The following is a 27,161-nucleotide window of genomic DNA, read 5'->3' as shown; positions in this document are numbered from 1 at the left end:
GGTGAGCATATCCTTACAGATTTTTCAGGAGGGGAAAGGTTGAGGAGTAGAGTTTTATGATGACAGTCAGTGAGGCACACTTTCATTAAGACATTAGTAGCACAATAATTGATAAAAAAATTTTTTTGAACCCAGGGGGAAACAATCCCACCTTATCAAGTGCGGCCCTTCTTAAAATACAGGTAATTACTTGTATATGAATAACAGTAACGGACAATAAATAATAGTATGACCCAACAAAGCTGACACAACCTCGACAGTATAATGAAATACTAATCAACGGGGCCAGAGAGTTCACAGGAATAAATGTGAGTCTGTTTCACAGAAAGGCTAGAATACATTTAAAATGCTTGAATTTTTGGGGCGCCTGGGTGGCACAGCGGTTAAGCGTCTGCCTTCGGCTCAGGGCGTGATCCCAGCGTTATGGGATCGAGCCCCACATCAGGCTCCTCTGCTGTGAGCCTGCTTCTTCCTCTCCCACTCCCCCTGCTTGTGTTCCCTCTCTCGCTGGCTGTCTCTATCTCTGTCAAATAAATAAAAATAAAATCTTAAAAAAAAAAAAAAAATGCTTGAATTTTTAAATAAGTTTCCTCTTCATTTTAATTTATTTTGGTGGAGATCAAATTTACTACTCTCTCATTAAGAAATTAACAAAGTCACTTTTTAAAAATTGAACTCAACATCTCAGGTCCCAAATAACTGATTTGGTCATTTTTTTGGATGAAGTGCTAGCATTTTCACTCATGAAACATTAGTTAAGCACCTACTGTGGGCAAGACTGTTCTTGCCTCTAGAGCACCTTCAGAGCAGAGAAGAAATACCCCAAACTGCTTGTCTCTATGGAATTTATATTCTATGAGGGTAGGGAACAGACAAAAGCAAATAAATACAATGCAATTTCTGTCAATCAAGAATTAGTGCTATCGTGAAAGAAAGCAAGAAAGGAGTAAGGTAGACAGGCGATATGGGGTGAGAATGAGACAGAGAGTTCGGGGGTGGGGGATGGTTGGTAGCTGCAATTTTAAATACTACGGTCACAAAGGTTTCATTGGGATGCAGACACTTGAGCTGAAACCTGGTGGGGCTAAAGAACCAACCCATAGCCACGCAGCTATTTGCGCTAAGTCTTCTTCTGTTGAATGTATCGATGGAAAAGGGTTAATAGCCAAATGGCAAAAACATTAAAAAAATTTAAAAAAAGACTTAGATTTCCAAAATGTGGAACTTATCGATCAGGTTACTGGGGCACTGGTGTACGGAGTTTTTGTTTTTGTTTTTAAATAAAATGCTGCATTTGGTCTAAAAAAATGATATTGTTTCTCCTTACAAGTCACCCTGAGCCATTAAAATCAAGCCAAAAAAGGAAAAAAGGCATTCCAGTGATTGGTAACCTTCTTAATCTCACTGTTGATGTATTTGCCTTTGGAGAAAAAAAACGTTTTCGATGTTTATTTTATTCCTTTATTCATTTTTTGATACTCCCCAAACACATATTTCAAATGGAGAAAATTTTGTTTAGTCTTAAATGAGCCCAAATTTCATCATGGGCTAAAATTTTAAGACATAAAATGACTGCTGAAACTGAATTTTAATCATATAGATGAATCACAACATGCATCTTTAGCTAGGCATGTATTATGGATAAGTCTAGTTCTCTACAGAGAATAATCACATGTTCTAATTACCATTTTGGTTATACGCATAATTAATAATATTCTGTCTTAATGGGACACACTGAATCTTCAGACAGTTGCGAGCTTTAACTATGCACACTGCCAAATCCAACTGTCAGCTGCGCTGCCAAACACAAAGGAATCTTGATGTAGTGTTTGAGCATTGATAACAGTATGCATATCTTTATACATGATACAATGGAAAAATTAATTGCCTTTCTTTCTTCAAAATTTTCTCCACACTAACAATTTTGCATCACTTGATTGATCATTTACCCTAAATTATATACACTGGCGAGTGATTTTACGAGCAATAAAAACATGAATGTAAACGTGACCCCAGACACAAAGAAAAACAATGTTGCAGGACTTACTGATTGTAAACTTTGATTTTCACGTAAACAAGCTGTGTGAAGTTCTGATTTCAACGTTGCAATGTGACTTCGATGAGATGTCATTTCCTTCTCTAACGTAGCAATTCTAGCGCTTGCAAGCTGGTAGACATCCATGAAACTTTTAATCATAGCCTTAAGAAATAAATATAATGTCACATACAATTCAAATAAAGATGTCCCCAAAGAAGAATTTCCATAATTTGAAAGCAAAATCATTAAAATTTTAAAATAAACAACTTTTCATCTTTCTTTAAAATAATAAAGCTAACCTTCACATTTTACATTGAGAACAGGGACTATTTTAAGAAAGTTTAGGAAAAAATAATTGAGACTTCTTTTCCAGAGTATATATTTAAATGAGATGTACTTTGATCTATTGTGTTTAAAATTTAGAATGCAATTTTTAAAGATGGCACAATTATTTTCTTTGTGAAGTTAAATTCAAGTTGTAATCTGACCTAAATTTCAATCTTAAGACACACAACAGATGGATATATGAGCAAGATATTTCAAAATGAGCTGAGTTAGTAAAATTTTCAATCCACCTGAAGAAACAATTGGTTTGAAACAAAAGGAGCTGAAATAATCCTGTAATTTAAGAGTAAATAACATGATTCTTATATTGTACAAAAAAGCATAATTGTGTTCATTCATATAACAGAGGAATGTTCTTGTATTATACTATGTACAATAAAATACATAACACAAGCAAGTGTGTATAAGTTTTTCACCCCCCTAAATAAATTCTATTTGGGGGATTGTTAGACCTCTGTATTAGATTTTAATCTTATTTTATAGACTTTTTCCTCTAGAGCAACCAGTGGTGAATTTTAAGTCCAAGAACACTATCACACCTTTTTAAAAAAAGTCTTTTGAAATACTTCAAAATAGAAAAAAAACAAATATTTCAAAGGCATATTCAAATATAATGTTGCATTATTTACAAGAAAAAAAAAATGGTAGACAGTCTGAGAATTTCCAAATTATATTTAATCTGAAGGGTCTGATTTGGAAAAGCTTTGAGAAACTAGATATTTGAGCAATTCTGAATGCACATGAAATAATTTGGTGAACAAAGAGTAAGAAACGATGTACACAATGCCTGAGAAACAGAAGTAGGTTAATTATTTGTAGGTAAAAGTAAGAAAATTCACACCTTTTCATCTAATAAATTCCTATTTACCCTAAAATATTAAGCTCGACACCATCTCTTTCAAGAAGCCTCTTTTGAACCCAAAGGCACTGTTAACGTTTACTCTATCTCTCGGGGCGGGGGGGCTCATGCTTGTTCTACCATAAGGCTTATTGCTTTAGCAGAAATATATTAGCTTACGTGTTTATCTTTACTAGACTGAGGAGCTCCTTGCCAGTTACAATGCCTAATCATCTCTGTATCATCAGGCATGTTACTGGCCCGTGAGCACTTGTGTGAATGAATGAATGAATGAATGAATGAATAACTGGAAAAGATTTTTAAAAAAACCCCACAAGTTGAAGCCATATGTTAGCAAAAAATACCTTATAGGAAAAGATGAAGATATTTGGGGAAATATAATCTTAACACTCTAATGTATAAATTATTAACTACACTTTGTTCAACTCGAAAAAAGAAGTGAGAGCGTAGCTGTAGGCACAAAAGGATAGAATACACCAGAGAGTTCTATTACCCAACACTGAATGAGCACAGTACGACTTCGTGTTTGGGAACATCTCTACCTTACTTTGAGTCCTTTCAAAGTGAGCTTACAGCTAATACTAACACAAAATATTTCCCTGGGTGTCAAAAGTATATAAAAATCATAAACTATAAAATCATATCTGCTTCTTCCTATGTCAAGTCTCTCTCCACTCTTAAAATTCATTCATCTTCACCAGGTGGTGGACCAGGAATCACAGGTCCTATTTTGGTCCGGTCCCCACTCTGCCACTTACTTAGCTTTGCACTGTTGGGCAATGCTACATCATCTCTCTGAGCTTCCATTCTCTCCCTCCACGAAATGGGAAGAAGGGTCATTTTCTGGCCTACTTCCAAAACTGTGGTAAGGCTCGGGTAATTAAAAATCTAAGGCAAAGTCATTCTCTTCATCGTTCAACTACATTGCATCTATGTAAGAAAGCTCTCCCAAAATGCTCAACTACTGAATTTCATTGTGGTATCACTTTAGTTCTATTTTTAAATAGATCCATTAAGATTAAGATGCACTAAGGCTAAGATCCACTAAGATCTTACTGAGACAATCTGTAATAGGTGGTTTGTTCTTGTTGGATAAGGACCTAAAATGTATAAAAGGCACAAAAACATGCATAAAGCCTTAATGAATGAAAAAAGGAAGTGCCCTTCTATCAGTAGTAGGCTCCTGAATTAAGATTTCACTGTTAAGGCACAATAGGATTGGCCTCTAATATTTATTTTTTTTAAAAGATTTTATTTATTTATTCGACAGAGATAGAGACAGCCAGAGAGAGAGGGAACACAAGCAGGGGGAGCGGGAGAGGAAGAAGCAGGCTCCTAGCAGAGGAGCCTGATGTGGGGCTCGATCCCAGAACGCCGGGATCACGCCCTGAGCCGAAGGCAGACGCTCAACCACTGTGCCACCCAGGCGCCCCTGGCCTCTAATATTTAAAGATAAAAACCTCAACATTTCAAAAGTTATCCTATTTCCTAAATTTAGAGAAACATATGTCATGAATTCTCATGTACATGATACTCTTAAAGGAATAAATAATATAAATGATATTCCTTCAAACCTCTTTTTTAAAAAATAAAATACTTTTTTGAGAAGTTACATCTAAATTTTTATATGGTGGATGGAACAAAAGTCATAATTATTTTTGGCTCCTTCCTTGATCTACTTTTAATAACTAAATCCTAATATTCGGTGCATATGAAGAGAAACTGCATATTATTTCTTATAACACTAAAAAGAATATAATAATCTATTTTTTTGCATAGGATTTAGAATGTTAAGCATTTAGAATCTTTTAAAGCACTGCATTTGAGAGAGAAAAGCGGTTTCTTACAACACTTATATATCTTTTCAGAACAACAAGGAATAGTGGGTAAATACAGCAAGCATGTTTCATGGTATAAATACTATACTGTAGTACGGCGGGGGTAGGGGGTGTCAGTGAAATCAGTTATTCAAAGACTCACCAGACCTTTTGAGGAATAAAGAATGTTAATTTCCAATATTAAAAAGTGATTCAAGCTATGTAACAAAGGATTCCAGTAAAAAATCCAACTCTTTAATATAAAAGAAAGGTGGCAAGTTGGTACAAGTGGAAATGATAGTGTGAATCAACTGGGGGGGGGAGGAAGGAGCGAGCACCTAATGACTTCTGTATCAAGCTCCCAAAGTCTAACCCTTCACAACACATCTCTCTCCCTATTTAAAACGTCACATCTTTTTATATTAGCAAACAACAACAGAACAGCATGATACTCTGCCCAGCGTGCCCAGCACGGGAGAATTTATCCCATGTCATCTTTGGCCGTGGGGATTTTGACTGTACCATGCCCTGAGAGTTGTATCTCAGTGGGGCTTATCTAGCTACAGGAGAAACAGAACAAAAGACAGTTTCTGGACAAGAAAAGCCTTTTGTTACAGAGATAATCTATAGTGTTTATCATCAACATAACAAGACGAGAGAATCCAAACAAAATTCCACATCCTATCCATTTTAAGGAAAAGTGTAAGTGTTTCAGAATTCAAAAAATTCTGAGATACAAGTAGGTGACTGTCACTTGAGCACTAGAATATAATTTCTATAATTCGTTATGTACATATTATTATGTAATTTAGACTGACTTCAAAACTGGATTTCAGGGAAATGGGATCCTGGGAACCTGATGTCAGGAGGGGAGATTAGTGGAAAATGTCATAAGGCCTAGATGCCAAAAGAGTAAACCTTTTACTTATAATTTTGAGTAATTGGGAAGCAAAAACCCTCAGATATTTCCCTTTAAATTAACTGTAGATATACTTCATTTCTATCTACTATATAAAGTAAATATACTATGTAGAATGGATATACCGAATATGGGAAATATAATAAATCCCCATAAAATGGGGATGATAATTCCTATCTTTTAAAGATCTCGTGAGGAGTAAATGACTATTAAAACCTGAAAAGACCTTACCTATCTGAAACACAGTAAACCCTCAGGTAGATGTTGGCTATAGTGATGACAATGGAATCAAATGAGGAAAATTATTATTTTAACTTCTAAAACAAACATTTAATATTTCTTTTTTTAAGATTTATTTATTTATTTATTTTGGGGGGAGGGGCAGAGGGAGAGAGACAGAAGGGACTCCCCACTGAGCGTAGAGCCCCTGGGGCTCGATCCCACAACCCCAAGATCATGACCTGAGATGAAACCAAGTGTCAGACACTTAACCGACTGTGGCACCCAGATGCCCCAAAGATTCAATATTTCTGAGGGGTATTATTAGATATAATGTAAACATTTTAAATATTAGATATTCTATACAAATTGAAATATTAAAGCCCTTTCAAACAAAAAAAAATTTTAGAGGCCAATGAATATTTACTTCCTAACAACAGAACTGCCCAATGATACTAAAACAGTTCCTATTTATGATGTCCTTTTTTTTTTTTTTAACTTTTTACTTAAATTCCAGTTAGCTAACATAGTGTTATGTTAGTTTCAGGTGTACAATACAAAGATTCAACACTTCCATACATCACAAGCACCTTCCTCAATCCCCGTCACGGATTTCACCCCTCCCCACACCCAGCTCCCCTCTGGTAACCATCAGCTTGTTCTCTAGAGTTAAGAGTCTGTTTCTTGGTTTGCCTCCCTCTCTCTCTTTTCTGTTTCCTTTGCTCATTTGTTTTGTTTCTGAAGTTCCACATCTGACTGAAACATGATGTCATTCTTAAGGAAGAAATTCTTCCAGTGATAACACGGTCATAGCTTTTAGTATCAACTTTTGTTCGTGTGCACCTGGAATTAAAGGAAAATTATTTTCTTCACTATCAAGAAGTGACTCTGGTAAGGTTGCTCATTTGCTTTCCTTTCAATCTCTTAGAAGTATAGGAATCGGCAGAAAATGAGAGCTGAAGGGCCTGTCGCTGGCATTACAAATAGCAACTGTGTCTCAGGCAAGATTGGGGCTAAGATCTGGATTGAACCCTGTAGTTTGGATGTTTGGTTTCTGGCCCTGACCATGGTTACTTGTTTCACCTTGACATTCCGGCAGAAAGTTGTGGAGGAAAGACTGCATCCAGATGGCTGACTGCCACCACCTCCTTGCTTTGCACACTGAATAAGTGTGTGTTTGTGTGTGTGTGTGCACGCACATGTGTGTGCATGTATGAAAGCTGCTAAGAATGCCACCAGCTGCCCAGAATTCTGAGGAATCAAGAAGGAATACAAAGTAGAAGGGACTTCTACTTTTGCAGAAATCCTGCCCAAACCACAAGCAAGAGAACACTTCTACAAAGGAGGGACCAGGTATAGGAGGGCTTGAAGCTAAGCATAATCAGCCACGAGAAGTGGGCTTAAACTTGTGTTACAATATCCCTGAGACCTTTTATTCTCAATAAGAAGTTATTATTAATGATTTTCAGTGAAAGAGATATGCCTTATAATTTTAAAAATCTTGTTGTATAAATTTCTGTGATAATTGCAGTTTGGAAGTCTAATTCTGAGTCCCCATCTGCACCACTCCCACAAAACATGGGTAAAAGATGAGAGGCATGGGGCACCTGGGTGGCTCGGCTGCTTAAGCACCTGCCTTCAGCCCAGGTCACGACCCCAGGGTCCTGGTATTGAGCCCTGAGTGGAGAGTCCAGGCTCCCTGCTCAGCGGGAAGTCTGCTTCTCCTTCTTCCTCCTCCCCTCCTCCTACTCATGCTCATTTTCTCTCTCTCAAATAAATAAATAAAATCTTAAAAAAAAAAAAAAAGATGAGATGCAGATGGCAGAAGGGCACCGTTGGCTGTGTTGTCAATCACAACACTCATGTTTCAATCCTACCAATTAAACAAAAGTTTTAACTGGAATTTTGGCTAGCAAATGCCCAACTTCCCTGAATTAATCAATTGCCCTTTAAATACGCCATGTTTTTATATTTTAACAAATACACTTTATATTAAATATATCTTATATTTCTAACAAACGCTCAAAACACACACTTTGGTTAGGATTATGCTTCAGAACTTTTTATGTGTACCTATATGAATTTTTATAAATTTAGATCATTTTTAGAAAAAAAGTTAAAAATTCTAGAAATATTTTCAAACAACTATTTTCATAATGCTTTTCCATAAAACTCCAACAAAGCAGTTAGTTTTATTGTTGTTATTGTTGTTGTTGTTGTTGTTGTTTTTACATATGTCCCTTTACCATGGTAAGGGGGTTTTTAAAATAATTTTCTAAATAAAATCCTCTTGACAGCCACTTGCCATCAAAGAGAAGATTTATCTATGGATTTGGATTCCTTTTCTTTTTGTTAAAGAAAGCTGCATAATTCATACTAAGTTCACGAGTACTTTGAAACTCTCTGTCACAAGAAAACAGTAACCTTATAGAGAAGATTTTAAAGACTACTTTTTAACTCACTGTAAACTATTGTAAAGATTACACTATGTAAAATAATTTAATCCATAAATTCAATTAACGAGACAGGGCACATAACAGTTCATGTTGAAATGCACAAGAAGTAAATAAACAAGCAAGGACACCACACTTAGCCCCTCTGCACTGTGAAATCCTTCCACCTTTCCCTCAACACACCTTACGGGAACAGCCGTCTAAAAAACGGACCAAGTGATATGCCAGTCCATACCAAAGAATAAAAATTTTATTTCTTACATTATTAAAAAAGGGAGCATTGTCCTGCATACCCACTGAGATGTATCAAATGTCCAAAGTGAATTACAATGGGGAAAAAATGGAGAATTTTCACATATAGATTTTATTTTCTGTTATATTCAGTTTTTTTTAAAGATGTTATTTCTTACAGCAGTTTCAGTTCACAGAAAAATTCAGCAGAAAGTGCAGAGTCCCCGGATGTCCCCTGCGCCCACACACCCAAAGTCTCCCGACGACCGTCATCCTGCCGCGGAGGGTACATTTGTCCCAGTGAGGATCACTGACGCTTCATCACCCCAAGTCCACAGATTACATCAGGAATGACTCTCGGGGGTGTACGTTCTATGAGTTTTAACAAATACACAGTGACATGTGTCCATCATTCTAGTAGCATAGAGAAGTGTGGGTTTCACTGCCCGAAAAATCCTCTACACTTCATCTATTTATCCTGCCCTCCTCCCCAACCCCTGATAATTACTAATCTTTTTACTCTTTCCATGGTTTTTACATGAGTTTTTTAATCTTTAAGAATGTTTCGAAACCGCATCTTTTAAAACTTTCTATTTTTCTACATTTTATGTATAGAATTTATTTAGCAATAACACATGTGTATATGTTATAAAGAAATATTCATATATTGGGGATGCTCAAAAATCAGAGTGAGCAATCAACAAGTTTGGGGAGCTCTGGTCCCATCATGAGGGGACTCACAGAGGGAGTGCCCCAAAAGCAACCGAGCTAGTGGGCTCTTCGCCTGCTGGTGCTGAGGAGGGCGGCAGCCGCCCTGTTTGTCCCCAGAAACTGACACGGTGAGTGAGGACCTTAGAATCAGAAAAGCAGAGGAGAGCCTCAGGAACCTTCACATCCAGAAGACAATCCACCAGCCCACGGTGCCAGGCTGCACGTGTTTCTGCTGCTTTCCCTAACACCCAGGTGTAGCGCCAATAACCCGAAACCTCATCTACATAAGCACAGAAGCAGCACTCCACTCTGGGAGACCACAACCCATATTGCTGCACTACAGATCACCAAAAGCTTACCGGCTTACACAATACATTTTTAGTATCTCATACCTTCCGTGGACCTAGCACAGGTGAGCGGAGTGCTCCGCTCCGGGCCTCAGCAGACTCAGATTAAGGGTCAAATGCAGCTGCAGGCTTGTCTGAGATTCAAGGTCCTCTTCCAAGCTTATTGAAGTTGGTGGCAGAATTTATTTCCTGAATGTTGGAGAATGGAGGTCTCCATTTTCTTGCCAGCTGTCCGCCAGGGTTACTCTCAGTTCCTAAAGACTGCCCTCATGTTGCTGGATGAACCTCTCCTTTCTCAACATGGCTGTTGGCTTTCTTCCAGCCCAGCAAAAGAGCCTCTCTCCCTCACTTCACCTTCTTTTAAAAGGTTCATCTGATTAGGTCAGGCCCACCTAGGATGATCCAATACTTACTGGTCTTGCCCAACCTCTAAAGGAGGAGATTAATTACATGGTACTTGTGCACCAGGGAGAAGGGTCTTGTGGGCCATCTTAGAATTCTGATGATCTCATCCCAACCACACACCTTACACAAAAACTAACTCAAAATTGACCACAGACTTAAATGTAAAACATAAAACTGTAAAACTTCTAGGAAAAAAATAGGAGAAAATCTTTGGCATCTTAGGGCTTGAAGTGTTCTTAGACATGATACTGAAAGCATGATCCATAAAAGAAAAAAAATCAATAAACTGAACCTCACCAGAATTAAAAACTTTTGCTCTCAAAAGATCCTGTTACTAAGATTAAAAGAAAGCTACAATAGGGGAAAACATTTGCAAACCACATATCCAATAAAGAACTAGTTTCTAGAATATATTTTTTAAAAACTCTCAAAACTCAATAGTAAAAAGACAAACAATCCAATTAGAAAATGAGCAAGAGACACTAAGATACATTTTATCAAGGAGAACATACAAATCTCAAATAAGCACAATAAAAGATTTTCAAAATCACTAGCCATTAGAGAATGAAAAAAACCACAATGAGATAGTACTCCACACCTATCAGAATGGCTAAAAGAAGAAACTGTGACATCAAAAGCTGGTGAAGAAACAGAGAAACGATCTCGTGCACATTCTGGTAAGAATGAAAGTGGTACAGCCCCTCTAGAAAACAGCTTGGCAATTTATTTTTTTAAAAAGATTATTTACTTATTTATTTATTTGAGACAGTGTGTGTGAGAGTCGAGTGAGGGACAGAAGAAGAAGACTCCCCGCTGATGGGGGAGCCCGATGCAGGGCTCGATCCTGGGACATTGGGATCGTGACCTGAGCCAAAAGCAGACGCTCAACCAATTGAGCCACCCAGGCGTCCCAAGGCAACTTCTTTAAAAATTAAGCATACACTTACATTTGGTCCAGAAATCACAGTCCTGGGCCTGTGTTTTAAGAGAAATAAAAAATTTTGTTCATACAAAAATCTGTACATGAGTGTTCATAACAGGTTTATACGTAATAGCCAAAACTAGAAACAACCAAACTGTTCTTCAATGAATGAAAAGCTAAACAAACTGTGCAACGCCCATACCATGACTACTCGTAGAACAATAAACAGGAGCAAACTACTGACAGACACGACAATGCGGATGGATCTCAAGGGCGTTACGCTGAGTAGGGGGAAAAAAGTCAATCTCAAAAGATCACATTCTGTAGGGTTTCACTTATTTATCATTGACAGAATTATAGACAGAAAGCATTTAATGGTTACCAGGGGTTAGGGACGATCAGGGGGTTGAGGAGAATATCTAGAAAATGGTTAGCTGATGGAGATCTTTGCGGCGATGCCACGGCACTGTGTCTTGAGTGTGGAGGTGGCTACACAAACACACCATGTGGTAAAATGTCACAGAACTACACACACACACACACACACACACACACACACACACACACTGCACTGATGTCCATTTTCTGGCTTGGATATTGTACTAAAGTTATGCAGGATGTAATATTAGGGGAAACTGGGTGAAGGATACTGTTTTTGCAACTTCTTGTGAATCGATAATTATTTCAAAATAAGAAGGTTAAAAAAAAAGCAAAGGAAAGCAAAGTATATATGCATGTAGATAGTCTGCTCATGTTTAATTAAAAAGGGGTAGATATACGAATTTAATTACATATCTACACATATTTTAGAAACAAGTAAGAGAAGAATACAACTTCTTCCAAAAATTTTAAATGATATCTGCTTATCTGGCGAAGGTCCAGACCAGATCTTCTTAGATCTTAACCTGCCTTCTGCCTATAACTCCCAAAGACCCCTTTAGGCAGGCACATGAACAAGACAACCTGAGAGGATTGCAGACTCTTGTCTCCATTTGCTCACTGACTGTCACAGCAACACCAGCCATTCTGGGGCCAGAGTACAGCTGTGGCCTCAAAGGAGTCAATGGAATCTGACGGGCCTATGCACCCAGCTCTATTCTCCACTCGAAGTCAACCCCACGTCTGCCCTAAGAGGTAGGCCACTGAGGGAGGTGAACTCCCACCCTCTCTACCGTAACCAGCAATTACCAAATGAATTGGAATGGAATAGAGTCAATAAAGCCTAGGTTTGCTCAAATCTTTGCCCAAAGGTAGTCTTGCTTCCTTCATAGTTCCCATACTGCAAGGCTTGGGCGGACCCCAGTCCTAGCAACAGCAGTTACTATGTGCCAAACATCACAGCATGAGCTTTGCATACTCTTCTAATTCTGCCAATGACTCCATGAGACACATGTTATCTCTACAGATTAGGAAACCAAGGTTCAGTGATGCTAAGTACCTTATCCAAGGTCCCCTTGCTAATAAAGAATGGCACTGGGATTCAAATTCAGGTCTGTTCAGTTCCAAAGCCCATGCTCATTCCACGTGTTGCAAGTTTCTGGAGTTGCTTTAAATTTGGGGTTTAGTGTTTTATTTGGTTTGTTTGTTTTGGGCTGTCTATCATAACAACTCTCTCAGTAAGATCAGCAGAATTAATCTAGGTTTTTCAAGTTTCAAAAAGTGCACAGCTAATCTATCACAACATTCATTTAACTGTCAATTCAACCCTTGCTCTCTTCTCTCCTGATGGAAAGGGTATATAAGCAAAGCCCCTCTTGAATTTTGCTAAGAAACCAGGATTCTTGAAGTTCTCAAACTCAGTAATTATTACACCACACAGACTCTGAAAAACCAATTTTTCCTTACGTAATGCAAATAAATATTTGTTTCAAGTAAAGGAACTTCAGATGATATTTTCTTGAGCATTTAGTTCCTTCTACAGAATGGGCTCAATAAACACTTGCAGCAAATTCATGAATCTCTATTCTGTCCTAATATGTCACATAATTTCTACACTGCCCCCCAAAACCTCTTTGGATTCTAGAAAAATGTAATTTGAAAGAAGGCTGTGAGATTATTTTAATGAGAAAAAAATTAAATTAAGCTTACAAATTAAAGAAAATCTTCTATTACTCATACAATAGGTTATTTTGGAAAATGACAAAATTTGGAAAAGCAACTTCTAGTGAGTTTAACTGACTTATATATGGAAAATGGTAGCGTATAGTGCATCTCCCAGCTGCCTGACATGAGGATCTGATGTTACCAGTTAAAGGTGTTAGAAGCAAAATACCAAGACCCCAAAATGCCAAAACCCCGAATCCTACCCACACAGAACTAGTTCTTCTGACACATAAATTCTCATTCTGTATGAGATCTGTGCATATGGAACAGAGGCACCGAAGGGAGAGGACTCTAAGAAGTTAGATTTCATTTCCATTTTACCTACTACAACTAGGGAAGGCTTTTATCTTGTCATATCTGGGAAGTTACCTGGCGGAAAAATGACCTTTCCTTTATGCAGAAACTGGGATTTGGGTGAACCAAGTTTTTCCCCTCTCTCTCATACCAGATGTTTTCCCATTCCTGGACAGCCCACTTTTGACCTGAGATGTCCTAGGGGGTTTTGTGCATGTACTAGAATTACTAGGTTTCGTTTGGAGACTGGTCTGGGACCTTGCTACCCACTTAAGATTAGGTGCCCTTATCTCTTTAGTACAGGGCATGGTTAAAACACGTGCAACTAGATATTTAATGCAATATACCTACAGACACTGAAACACTTTAGAGAATGACAGTGACAATGATAAGGAGAGTAAATGTGTCCAGTTATTAGAAGAAAACATTTTGTTGCGAATTTACAGCCTCCTTAGTCAAGCACAACTGAAGACAAATCAGCATGAATTGACTTGAGGCCATATTGCATATAGTTCAGGTATGTTTTTGTTGGTGTTATTTTATAAAGGAAAAAGAGACTATCGGAGTTCATTTTCCCCTTTTGGCCATTTGAAATGGCCCTGGACCTGCCTTATGCCATCACTCAAAATTTTCACTGGCGCCACTTTGAAGGATGTAAATATAGTAGCTTTCCAGGTATGAGAAGGAGCCTCATGGGAAACCATATTCAGCAGAGTTGCAGAATTCTTCTGCAGATTTTTTTTAAATGATGTTTTCTTTATATCGTGTTTAGACTCTAAACTTTTTTCTGGCCTCCACTCAACCATGGCATATACAACTTAAATGTGCCAAGAACAAGACCCATTCTCTTTCAAATATGTTATTTCCAACCTGAACTGAATCAAAGCCAATCTTGAAGCTAAATGCAGCTTCTAGACTGATGGTGATTACTGCTTCTATTATGCTGAAGGTTCCTGTAAAGAAAGACCAAAGGGATAAGCGGTAACATTGGTTTCCTACAAGAATATGGAAAAGAGATCACCAAAACAATCAGAGACTGAGGAAAAAAAAGTTTCTCCTGGAAACTCTTGCGTATGGACATGAAGTTATAAAAAAGAACAGTGATGTCAAAAAATTCTAAAAGAAACGAGTTTCTCAGAAGATACTGCTAGATTAATTAATTAATTAATAATAATAATAAATTACCTTGCTTTAGGACTTAAAAATTTAAGCAACACACCAAATGTTCAACATATGCTAAATTATACAATTGGCACTGGGTTTATTAATTAACAAAGATTAATAAAGTGAGAGTAGTTTAGTTAGTGAATAACACAGAATTAATTGTGAGTCATAGCAAACCATGAAGAAGCTTAACCTCATTCCTTTAGCTCTCCTTCAGGAAAAATAAATTATTACAGTTACCATTCTTGAGCATCTACGATGTCTTGACATCACTGGTAGTTTTATAATGGGGATTATTAGGCTGCTTTGGATGCTACTGACAGAGATAAGACTTAGTATGGTAGGAGCGTACAGATAAATTTTTGGAGTCAATTGTGTTGGTGTGAGCTGGGATTCAGGCAGTCTAGCTTTGTCCAAATGTCAAAACCATACCATCTGGCACTGACATGCAGAAATGTTTATATGCACTTTTGATCCCTAACAGTGCAGTCCTTGGAGATCAGAGTTACTTTGACTACTATTCCCTCCTTATTTTAAGTACTAGATACACCTGTGCTGGGTGATCTAGACTCCTCCATCAAAAGAAGGGCATTATCTCGCTACCCTAAATAATATACATACACATCTGAATACAGTCTGTTTTCTGTGGCAAAATGTATAAACTCTGAGCTTTAACCTCTACTTGCAAATTAGGAATTATTTAGCACAATTTACCCATCAAGCTACTGAGGCTCAGAGTCCATAACTAACTTTCTTAAGAGCACATTGCTAATAAGTGGCCCAACTGGGAATCAGAGGTCCATCTAATTCCAAACTCTTTGCTCTTTTCCTTAATATGCACACAGTTCTGCCTCTTACAAAGGCCACAACAGAGAAAAATCTCAGTTTCCTTCATTAATGTATTCACCAAATATTTCTAAGCACTTAACCATGTTCTAGGTGCTGAGGATACAGCAGTAAAGACCAACCCCTGCGCTCATGGGTCTTACATCCTAGAGAAAGTCAGGTAATAGACAAATACATTCGGTCACGTGCTATGAAGGAAAATTAAACAGAGTCAAGGCTATGAAGGATGAAGGGAGAAGGGTGGCTATTTTAGTTAGTGACGAGAGAAGGCTTCCATCATGTGACACTTAAGCAAAGCCATGAGTGAATAAAGGAGCGAGCCTCGTGAAGATTTGGCATAAGGCATGCCAAGTGAAGGGACCAGCAAGCTCAAGGCCTCAGAAATGGGACTATGCTCAGCATGTTCAAGTTACAGCAAAAAGGTCAGCACTGCTCTCCACTCAGTGAGTGAGAGGCAGCGTTAGAAGATAAAGTTGGACAGAGGCAAGGCCCAGATCATGAAGAGCCCAAGGGCAAGATGAAAAATTTGGATTTTATTTTAAGGGTGACGGGCAGCCATTTAGCTGTACATTAAGAGAGGGATGGCACATTCTCATTCACATTTAAGTTGGGAAAATAATACATGTTTAAATTTCAAATTGAAACTGAGTAGATAAAACCCTAATCAAGTACATTATCTCGCCCAAAAAGCCAAATGGCTCTTCTTATTTAAAAAATATTTTTTTTTAGAAGAAAATAAAACAAGGTTAGTGATACATTGAAGCCCTTTCCCCACCTTTATACTTTCCAAAGACTGCTGGCCTACAGGTTCCCATTTCATGGCTCCCATATAATTGCTTGTTTTGTTCCTCTTGTGTTCTGAGGTTCTGTTTTGTAACTCCTCTCTGACTGCACATCCCTCCTCGGTCACCCCAGCATCAGTCAAGCACAGGCCTGGGTACAGGGCAGGAGTTCCAACATACTCGTTCAGCTTGATTCAATTAACAACATAATATTGGCATGGTTCTTCGTTTTAGAGTTAGTGGGACTTGCAATTTCAGTAATAATGCGGACTGTACTGACAGTGCCTATTTATCTTCTTCAAAAGATATTTGGGGCTTAACAAAGGGCACTTTATATTCCAATAATCTCTTTCTGATTTACACTTTTGGGAGACGGAACAAAGTGATAACCAGCACTTCTGTTTGTCTGTTTCATAATCAACCTACAAAGATCCAGCTGCTTTAATCAAATATGGTACTGTAGCAGAGACACGGCCTCGTTTTACTCTTTTGGGGATTCAGTATGCAAATTTCCTTAAAGGAGTGGTGTTAATACGAAGAGAAAAGTTATAGAAATAAGTGGCTTACAGGGCTGAGAGCTAGTTGTTCACAACCAAAGAAAAGCCGCTCAGTCCATTATCTCAAAACAAACAACTTTCAGAGAGTGCAACTGATCTAAGCTACACTTCCACATACAGAGAAAATGTACACACATAGACACACAACAGAGAATGCTTCGTCTTTCCTCTTTTCATGTAACACCGTCAGCTTTATTTATGAATCTCAGCAAAGGACATCTATAATTGGTACCTTCACATTAATTTGGACAGAGGTGCTAAACAGCCATTTCGCTGGAATTATAATAATTTAATGCACTTGTTTGTGGTTTAATTAAATCCAATATGAAAAAATTTCAATACACCTAAAGAAAGGCAAATCAGTAAAGAGAAAGAGAGAGAAAATATCTTAGGCTTTATAGAGAGCTAATTCTTCTATTACCATGATTCCATTCTAATTCTGATATGCCAGATTTGGTTTGGAAATCTACACGCTTCAGTCGTTATCAACGACTTCAATAATCCCTATAATCTCCACTCTATACACAAATTCACTGAAGTATGTTAAACTGTATCTCCGAAAAGATAGTGTTACTATACTGGTTTAAGGACAAATTGGATCTCAGGTGCTTTCTGAAATTCAACTAAAGAAATGAATTTACTTTTTGTACATTACAAAGGAACAAATAATAAGATTTCCATGAAATCCTGCAGAGACCATAATCTATTCACAGTATCACAGAACTTCTTTAGAACATTACCAATCACGAGGGGCGCTTGGGTGGCTCAGTCGGTTAAGCATCCCACTCCTGATTTGGGCTCAGGTCATGATCTCAGGGTCCTAGGATGAAGCCTTGTGTCGTGCTATGTGCTCATCAGGGAGTCTGCTTGAGGATTCTCTCCCCCTCCCTCTGACCTCCCCACCCCCACCGCAGCTTGCATGCTCTCTCTCTCTAAAATAAATAAATAAATCTTTAAAAAAATAATTACAATCATGAGATTGAGATGAGGCCATCCCACAGATTTCACTGTGCCAAGCTACCTAGTGGCTGGGATTCACACTCCAGGTTTTCCCAATTGTATTTCCTAACAAAAGCATTTTATAGAAAAGGGTATTTTTAGCTATCTAACCTTCAAGGCCCTCCCAAATGCCACCTCCTTTATGAAGCCTCTTCTAATCCTCTCCTAATTTGGAAGAATAAATTTCACTCATCTCTGAAAGGCAGGTTATGGTCCTTTATCTATGCCTCTCCTACAGCAATCATGTTTTCCATCTCATATCACTGTTAAATTCTATATTCCCCCCAAAATATTTTTAAGTCACCTTTGTATCCCAGAACACAACACAATGCCTTGAACTTGGCAGGTGCTCAGTACGTGATTGAATGGTATTAGCCATATCCAATGTATATGATCAAGAGAGCTGGCCACTGTATTTTTCTAAAACAAATTTCCTGGTGCACACTGATCTCTAAATACCCTCAAATGGTATTTCTATTTCTCCTCTTGCATAAGTGGAAAACTGAAACGAAGGGCATTCCGGTTCCTAAGCCTCCTGTAGATTACCAGAAACCGGGGCTATAAACAACCAGGTCCCTGGACTCCCAGGTGACCTTGCACTCTTTACCTAGAGCAATTGCCTGGATACCAGGAGAGCCGACCTCACCAGACTCTTGATGAGTCTGCATTACCTTATCCAGTGGGAACAGATGGTAAGAGATCAAAGGGATAAGCAGTTTATGTGACAAGGAATTTCATCCCTTGTGCTTTCAGGAATAAAGTGGGAGGGGCCCAAAGAGGATGTCCCAGGGGATTCCTACTCACACGGAACAGACGTGCATGTTTAGTTTGCCAACAGGTATTGGACATGAGCAAGAGAAAGCCCATTAGAGCCATAGCTGATTTGCATATAACACAAGTATTGAAAGCTCTTTGAGTTTTCCAGGAGACACAAACTACTACACCATTCCTCTATGACCCCAAACAAAGAACAAGAGAGAATAGGTATTAAAGTTAAATTTCACTCAAGAATACCCCTCCAGACTGAGGGATGGTAGCTACACTGTGGGTGAGCACAGCACCATGTGTAAGCTTGTCAAAACACTAAATCCTGCACCCAGGGGCGCCTGGGTGGCACAGCGGTTAAGCGTCTGCCTTCGGCTCAGGGCATGATCCCAGCGTTGTGGGATCAGGCCCCACATCAGGGTCCTCTGCTATGAGCCTGCTTCTTCCTCTCCCACTCCCCCTGCTTGTGTTCCCTCTCTCGCTGGCTCTCTCTCTCTCTCTGTCAAATAAATAAATAAAATCTTTAAAAACAAAACAAAACAAAAAAAAAAACCACTAAATCCTGCACCTGAACTAATGTAACATTGTGTGTCAACCATACTCAAAACACAAAACAAAAAACCCAAAGCCACCCCACAGGCTGAATGTGCTTCTTTATGAGGAAAACAAAGAGCCTGCATTGTAGCAATGATATGCATTATTTGTGTGGAATCCGCTTCACGATGTTGGTATGGTTCCCACAATCCCTTATTTGAAGCCTTGGAACCAGATGTGTTTGGGAGCTCAGGAGTTTCTGCTAGTGGGAAACCATATGTGAAGTAGCCCTCTCCTCAGGATCCAGGACAGCACCCTCTAATCAAATCCCCTCTCCAGCAAAACACTGGATAATCACACTAACGGGGAGAAACCGAGACTACAAAGGGCCTCGCGTCAGTTCTTCTCACGTGTCGCCACAAGATTAGGTCAGGTCAGGCTTCTGCCTCCAAGTCACTAGGTTTAGTTGTGGAGCTCAGAGCTTCAGACTGGAATTGTGGGCCTGAAGGATGACAAACAACTCTCATGTTGTTAAAAAAAAAAAAATTCTATCATTTGCGATTGTTGCTATATATACTTATGTTTATGGGGTCATGATTTCACCGGAGTAAGTAGATATCACAAGCAAAAGGATTCTAATGAATTATTTAATGATTTATTGTGTAAAATTCGGATGCAATATTCTGCTAGTTCCAGTGGAGCCAGAAATCAACACAGGCACGCGTCCACACACACACGCGTGTGCACACGCACACACACGTATGGTTTCTAACTAACCTGCTAATTACTACAACCATGCAAAAATTAAGGCAGGTCCCTCAAAAAGTTAAAAATAGAGCTACCCTATGACCCAGCAATTGCACTACTGGGTATTTACCCCAAAGATACAGATGTAGTGAAGAGAAGGGCAATAGGCACCCCAACGTTCATAGCAGCTCTGTCCACAATAGCTAAATTGTGGAAGGAGCCGAGATGCCCTTCAACAGACAAATGGATAAAGAAGATGTGGTCCATATATACAATGGAATATTACTCAGCCATCAGAAAGGACTATTACCCAACATTTGCAGCAACATGGACGGGACTGGAGGAGATTATGCTAAGTGAAATAAGTCAAGCAGAGAAAGACAATTATCATATGGTTTCACTCATTTACACAACATAAGAAATAGCAGGGAGATTGGTAGGAGAATTGGAAGAATGGGGGGGGGGTAAACAGAAGGGGGAATGAACCACGAGAGACTATGGACTCCGGGAAAAAAACTAAGGATTCACGGGGGGCGGGGGGGATTGGGATAGCCTGGTGATGGGTATTAAGGAGGGCATGTATTGCATGGTGCAGTGGGTGTTATATGCAAACAGTGAATCATGGAACACTACATCAAAAACTAATGATGTACTGTATGGTGACTAACATAATAAAAAAATTTTTAAAAATTAAGTCAGGATGTCAAAATCAAATCAAATTTTTTTTTGAGAGAGAGAGCAAGGGAAGGGGGCATGATCCCTCTCTCTAAAATAAATAAATAATCTCTTTAAAAAAGTATAATACACTATATGTTGGTAAATTGAATTTAAATAAATAAAATTTTTTAAATAAATTTGGGTGTGCTCAGTATAATGAAATACTTTACAGATAACAAGTGATCTATGTATACACATATGTATAAAATTTGACGTGTCAGCAATTTTTCAGAAGTTTTCTAGCTTGTATTGTTAGTTTTATATATAAATTTCTTTTTAAACTGTTATTTAGCAAGTCTAAGGATTTAAGTTTTATGTTTAGGTAATTATTCAGATTGGTATGAATCTATAATCAGAGAAATTTGGTGGATATGACCATCTCGTATAGTAAGCGTTTTAAACGCCATCTCAGTGGACATACATGTTGGCATTAGTAAACTGGTAACTTCTGTATTAACAAATTCTTTCACTGTGATCATTTGTCTCTTAGTCATGGATCTTAACATACAAGACCATGGTATACTACCAAAAGGACATAATAAGAAAAATATCTGTAATAGTCCCTGAATGTACTCATTATGAGTCACGGTTGTATCTACTGCCTAATGCTAACAAGAAATCATCTAACCTCTTAATTTGCAGTAATTAAAACTTGGTAATAACATGAGACACCCAAAACTTTCAAAGAATTCCTTTTCACTTGATGAAGAATTATAACATTCCTCAACTCACACATACTGTCTTGATAATAATAATCACAATTGGGGTGCCTGGGTGGCTCAGTTGGTTAAGTATCTGACTCTTGATTTCAGCTCAGATCGTGATCTCAGGGTCATAAGGTGTTGGGCTCTGTGCTGGGCATGGAACCTGCTTAAGGTTCTTTCTCTCCCTCTTCCTCTGCCCTCCCCGCTGCCCACACCCCACCCCCTGCTCACTCTCTCTCTCTCAAAAAAAATAATAAATAATAATAATAATAGCAATAAAAATGACCGCTATCTTTTGGCAGCTTTGCATAAAACACTGTGCTAAATATCTCATAAAGATGATTTTTTCCTATTTGTCCTATGACATAACTTAATACATGTACAAAGTTAAATATGCACCTGTTTTAATTTCATCATCATTTCCTTCTCAATTTTAGAAAGATTCAAAACATGGAGTTTCTTCCTTTAGACTTTGAATTTTGTAGGCAAATCATTCTTCCAGATAACATTCAAACAAGGATTAAGGCCTGAGGACCATTTTAAGCCTTATTTGCAAACATAGAACATGCGTCTCCTTTAAATATGTCACGGATACTACTTAGGCTTCAGTGTTGGTTTGCAAAGCCCCCACCACATGAGCAGAACCCATTTCAGAGACTTGTGTTCTATGTCCTCCATTTTTTTTAAAGTAGGCTTCACGCCCAGCATGGAGCCCAATGTGGGACTTGAACTCATGACCCTGGGATCAAGACCTGAGCTGAGATCAAGAGTCAGATGCTCAATCGATGGGGCTACTCAGGCTCCCCTGTGTCCTCCTTTCAGTCCTCATGAAGTTACACCAAGCCAGGTTCATGTTAGTTAATATGTACTATAAAATATACTCTAAACGAAATACTGCCCTGCAACACTGAAGGAGTATCATATATTCCCCAGAAAAAAGAGGAACGTGTGAGTTAGGGAGCCCCCACTCAGAAAAGGAGTGAAAATGTTAGCATTTCATGTTTTCCTCATTGAGTTACTTCTTAAGTTAGTCTGCCACCCGAAAGTTATGCCTCCTTTTAGTCCGTATGATGAGACTTGTGGCCATGGCGGGGTGGGGGGGGGTCGGGGGGGAGAAGCTACATCTGCTATTACTAGAAGGTTCTGAAACTGACAAAAAGCATTTAAAGCTTCAAAATTACTCACCCTACATTTCATTGGTTACTTAAATTACAGCATTTATGCAACCTCAAATAAAACATTTTTTACACTGTGATTCTGATAACTTCAAGCTTCAATAAGTGGGGAGAGGAAGATTTAACATAATTTGAAAAGATTTAGGATCACTTTCACTTCTTTTTCAATTCAACTCCCTCCCCCTCTCTCTACACACACACACATACACACACACACACACACACACACACTTCAAAGTAATAACAGTCTGTTTAATAAAACTTAAGGCATCTGTGGAATTATTACCAGAAATTACTTTTGTACCTAGTTTTAGACTGAATGATTCACTGCATTCCCCTTAATCCTTAAGTTGCATATTCATTGCTGTATTTTCCTCTAAGTGCCCGTCACTTAAATTGTCATGTAAAATAGGGCAAATCAGGGTCAGTTTATATAAGCGGCATCAATCTGAGGAACTTCATCAGTCTTTATTTCGAGGCATTATGCAAAGAAAACTGACATTAAGAGAGCCTTAACTGACAGCAAATGAAATCAATCAGCAAATCACTAAGCCATAATAAACTCACTCAATTTGTAGATAACCCTTCCTTTCCCAGGTCTTCACCTAGTCAGTCCATCACACACTGTTTTTTGTCCAAGTAGCTAAAATGAAGAGCAGTTCCGTGGCAGCACTTGAAAGTTCAAGTGCTCACAGGCTTCGGTCTCTCAGTAATAAGTAGTAAGAGGTATTATCTAGTAAGGTTATACTTCTATTTAAATAGGCTTCAAAAACGAGAAAAGAAAGATAGAGAAAGGGTCAGGTTTGGGATTTAGTTTTTGTCTCTTAACATTAATGACAAAGAAATTATGTTCATACCACTTTGCAGCTTTTTTGCCTTGAGCTACCAAGAGCTGAATGTTGTAACCAGAAAAAAAAATATATATATATATATATATATACACACATATATATGCTCTGTACTTTCATGTTTCGTGTTTTTGTTTTTTATTAAATGTGTCTGAAACATTTCACACACAGGCAAATATTATCACCATTTCAGAGATGGAATTTGAAGTCCCTCTTAAAAAAATAAATGGTGTAAATAAAGGCCACAGAATTCAAAGAAAATATGAAAACACTAGTAATTCCTTAATTACTTTGTGTAATAATTATTCAACTAGAAGTATATTCGAAGTGTTCACCATGGCCTATACCAAAATGTGAGGGAACGCTAAAATTGTGAACATTCTGTTCGGCTACTAAAGTGAAAGTTGCATCAAACAAATCATCAGTCAAAAACCTCCAAGAGCTGAAACCCTAAACCATTCCTTGATGTACTTAAGTCCCTTGTCCTGCCCCCAGGCCTGTTTGCAGGTCAGTCCAATACGGTTTATACTGACAGCATTTTACAAGGTAAAAAGCACCCTCACATGCACATCATCCCATCTGATTTCCCCACCATCCTGTGGGCGAGAGCAGCACAGGCTGCGCTGCCGGCCTCTGCGCAGGAAACGGGGGCTCGACGCGGAACCTATAGTCGGACTGGAATCCAGGGATTCTGACTCTCCACATAGGCTTTCTCCAATATTATGCTGCTCACTTCTTCCCCACGCAAACAGAATTAGCTTATCTCTTCCAAATACTATGCTGTTAAGAAAGTAATTCCCATTCTGATCCACATGATATTTCCAGCAAACTCAAGGACGTAGAGAGAATTGCAGACTCGTGGTTGCCAACTTCCCTATAATCTGACTGCCTTGCTTGTTTTTAGGACACGCCACTGGAAATAGAAAACTAAGCAAGCACACACCTGATCAAGGAACGTTTATATGCCAAATATTCAAAGGAAACCAATTTTTAAAATATCTACTGGTGCTGTTGAATCTTCAAACTTTTTTCACGTCCGTCATATGACCTTCACGATTGCCCGGAGATGCAGCGGGGCAGGTCTCATCACCTCCGAGGTACCGGTGTGAAGCCGATGCACCCTAAGAGCTGAGGGCCAAGAGCTCACAGAAAATAGTGATTCTAGCTGAGAATTCCAAGAGCACTTCCAGCCTATTCATCCTTCACAAGAAAGGACAACCATGCATTCTTTGCGAAAAACACAACTGGATAAAATAATGCCAATTCCAGCCACCTGTGCAATTTGTATCTATGGGGCGAGGATTTCATCTGTCCTATGGCCAGCTCTATTACTTTCAAGTAAAGCCATATAACCTCTTCAAACTCTTGGGATACTGACTACGCTATGATTTTATCTTCTTCCTAATTATCCTTCCTTAGAATAAACAAAGGAAGAAATGATTAAAAACAAAACTGGAAAAAGGACTTTATGAATCACGCCTAGTTTGTAAAGAATTCTTATCAGATTCTACTTATAGCAGTCAGTTCAGATCACTGATACCAGATCATTCCCAGAAGGACTAATTCATGAATATTTTCAGCTGAGTTAAGGAGTAAGGAGTTATGGAATTCCTCAGTATGAGATTCTGTGTAGCAGAGGCTTTATACAGATGCCTTTCCTTGTCCTCATATGTCATCCTGTCATTTTCAAAAGGCAATGATGAAAGTCCCAACAATGACCGAAAACCCCTGTGGTTTCAGACTACCACCAACCCGAAATAAACCCATGATGGAAGATATAAAATATCTCATCTGCTAAATATTTTAAAAAGAACTTTTTATAACTCCTAGCTTTTTTTAAGAGAGAGAGCACGGGGAGGGCCAGAGAGAGGGGGGGAGAGAGAGAGTCCTCAAGCAGATTCCACGCTGAATGCAGAGCCTGACATGGGGCTCAATAGCATGACCCTGAGATCGTGACCTGAGCTGAAATCAGGAGTCGGACGCTTAACCAACTGAGCAATCCAGGCGCCCCATAACTCCTAGCTTTAACAGATTTTTTTCTTAGAAATCTTAGCTATTAGTGCCCAAGACTGTGTTTTAACAATAAATATTTTTATAAAAATACCGCTTTTTACAATAAATTTTTAAAAATAAAGTATAAGGACAGAGAAAAGAATGGTAGCTTATAACACCTGGTAAAATATCTGGACCAAAAAAAAGCAGACTTTGCCATTGTTACTCTCAACTGCCTGCCCTAGAATTCTGATTGATGCTTTCCCCCCCACCCTCCACTACCACTCTTACTGCCCCCAAAACTAAGTGCAAATCAAACAGGCAAAATAAGGGAAGCAAGGAAGAAGGGAGAGAGGGAGGGTGAGAAGACAAGGGATGATATCAAACTGTTCTAATGATGGACACACTATGTTTTCCTGGTCATCAAGAATGAAAATCTTAGAAGATACAGATCGAGGACCACGAGGCCTAACTCACAATGACTACAACCAATGTTTAAATGCAATTACTTAATTATTTAAAAATTGTTATCCCAATTTGCAACACAACCTTAAAAAATTAGTCCTCTGTACACATTAACATCTTAACATTCTGTTTTGTCTGATTTAGCATTGCTTACAGTTCTATTACCAGGAGATTGAAGACATTTCATGTCTGCTGGTGCATTATTAAATCTTCAGAGTAGAATTCTAAAAAAAAAAAATTTTTTTTTTTTTTTGGGAGAGAGAGGGAGAGGGACAGTCTTACGCAGGCTCCATGCCCAACGCAGAGCCTGACGCAGGGCTCGATCTCACGACCCTGAGATCACGACCTGAGCTAAAATGAAGAATTGGACACTTAACTAACTGAGCCATCCAGGCACTGGTAAAATTCTAAACTTTTATGTAGCAAATAACAAAAATGTTTTTCTTTCAACTCAATTTTCTTACAACTACCTCAGAAAATGCCATTTACTCTTCCTGGTATCAACAGAAAAAGCAAACACACTAATTCTTATATTCATCTTCAAGTTAGGCCTCAAACCTAGGTCATTTAGAGGCTTTGTTGGCACAATTTATATTCTGTGGAACTATAAACTACAGCCCTCAAGCAGATAGGTGAGACAAAGGATGGCACTTTTCATCAAAATGCACATATTCTCAGATGAACTACAGGATTTTTCCAGTTAATTGTCTTTCCCTAAAAAACAGTTCTTCTCTTCTCTGGACAGTACCTTCTAATCTTTGAAGAAGGTAGCATTTCAGTATTCTATTTGATCCCACAGCCTAAGTCTAAAATCATTTTATGTTTTTTAATTTAAAAGATATTTTGATTTTACAATGCCCAGAAATCAGTTGCATTTCTATACACGAATAACGAGACTGAAGAAAGAGAAATTAGGGAATCCATCCCATTTACAATAACACCAAAAACCATGCGTTACCTTGGAATTAACTTAACCAGAGACGTAAAGGACCTATATGCTAGAAACTATAGATCACTTTTGAAAGATATTGAGGAAGACATAAAAAGATGGAAAAATATTCCATGCTCATGGATTGGAAGAATTAACATAGTTAAAATGTCCATACTACCCAGAGCAATCTACACTTTCAATGCTATCCCGATCAAAATACCGAGGACATTTTTCAAAGAACTGGAACAAATAGTCCTTAAATTTGTATGGAA

General features: G+C 38.4%; 1 protein-coding gene across 8 annotated transcripts in view; it reads right to left on the bottom strand.

Annotated features, from left to right (window-relative positions):
- Nucleotides 1-27,161, bottom strand: part of CCDC171 (coiled-coil domain containing 171) — a 303,540-nt gene that overhangs the window by 39,640 nt on the left and 236,739 nt on the right. For 7 of the 8 annotated variants that reach the window (XM_034663934.1, XM_034663935.1, XM_034663938.1 and 4 more), the window contains one exon: nt 2,048-2,200. The exons of the other annotated variant lie outside the window; for it this stretch is intronic. In XM_034663934.1, the coding sequence (XP_034519825.1) occupies nt 2,048-2,200 (153 nt within the window). The remainder of the gene's footprint in view (nt 1-2,047; nt 2,201-27,161) is intronic. 8 annotated transcript variants of the gene reach the window in all.

The sequence above is a fragment of the Ailuropoda melanoleuca genome, chromosome 7 (genome assembly GCF_002007445.2).
Source record: "Ailuropoda melanoleuca isolate Jingjing chromosome 7, ASM200744v2, whole genome shotgun sequence".
Taxonomy (NCBI): domain Eukaryota; kingdom Metazoa; phylum Chordata; class Mammalia; order Carnivora; family Ursidae; genus Ailuropoda; species Ailuropoda melanoleuca.
Note: the sequence above shows the minus strand (reverse complement) of the source record. Positions and strands in the feature narration are given on the sequence as shown.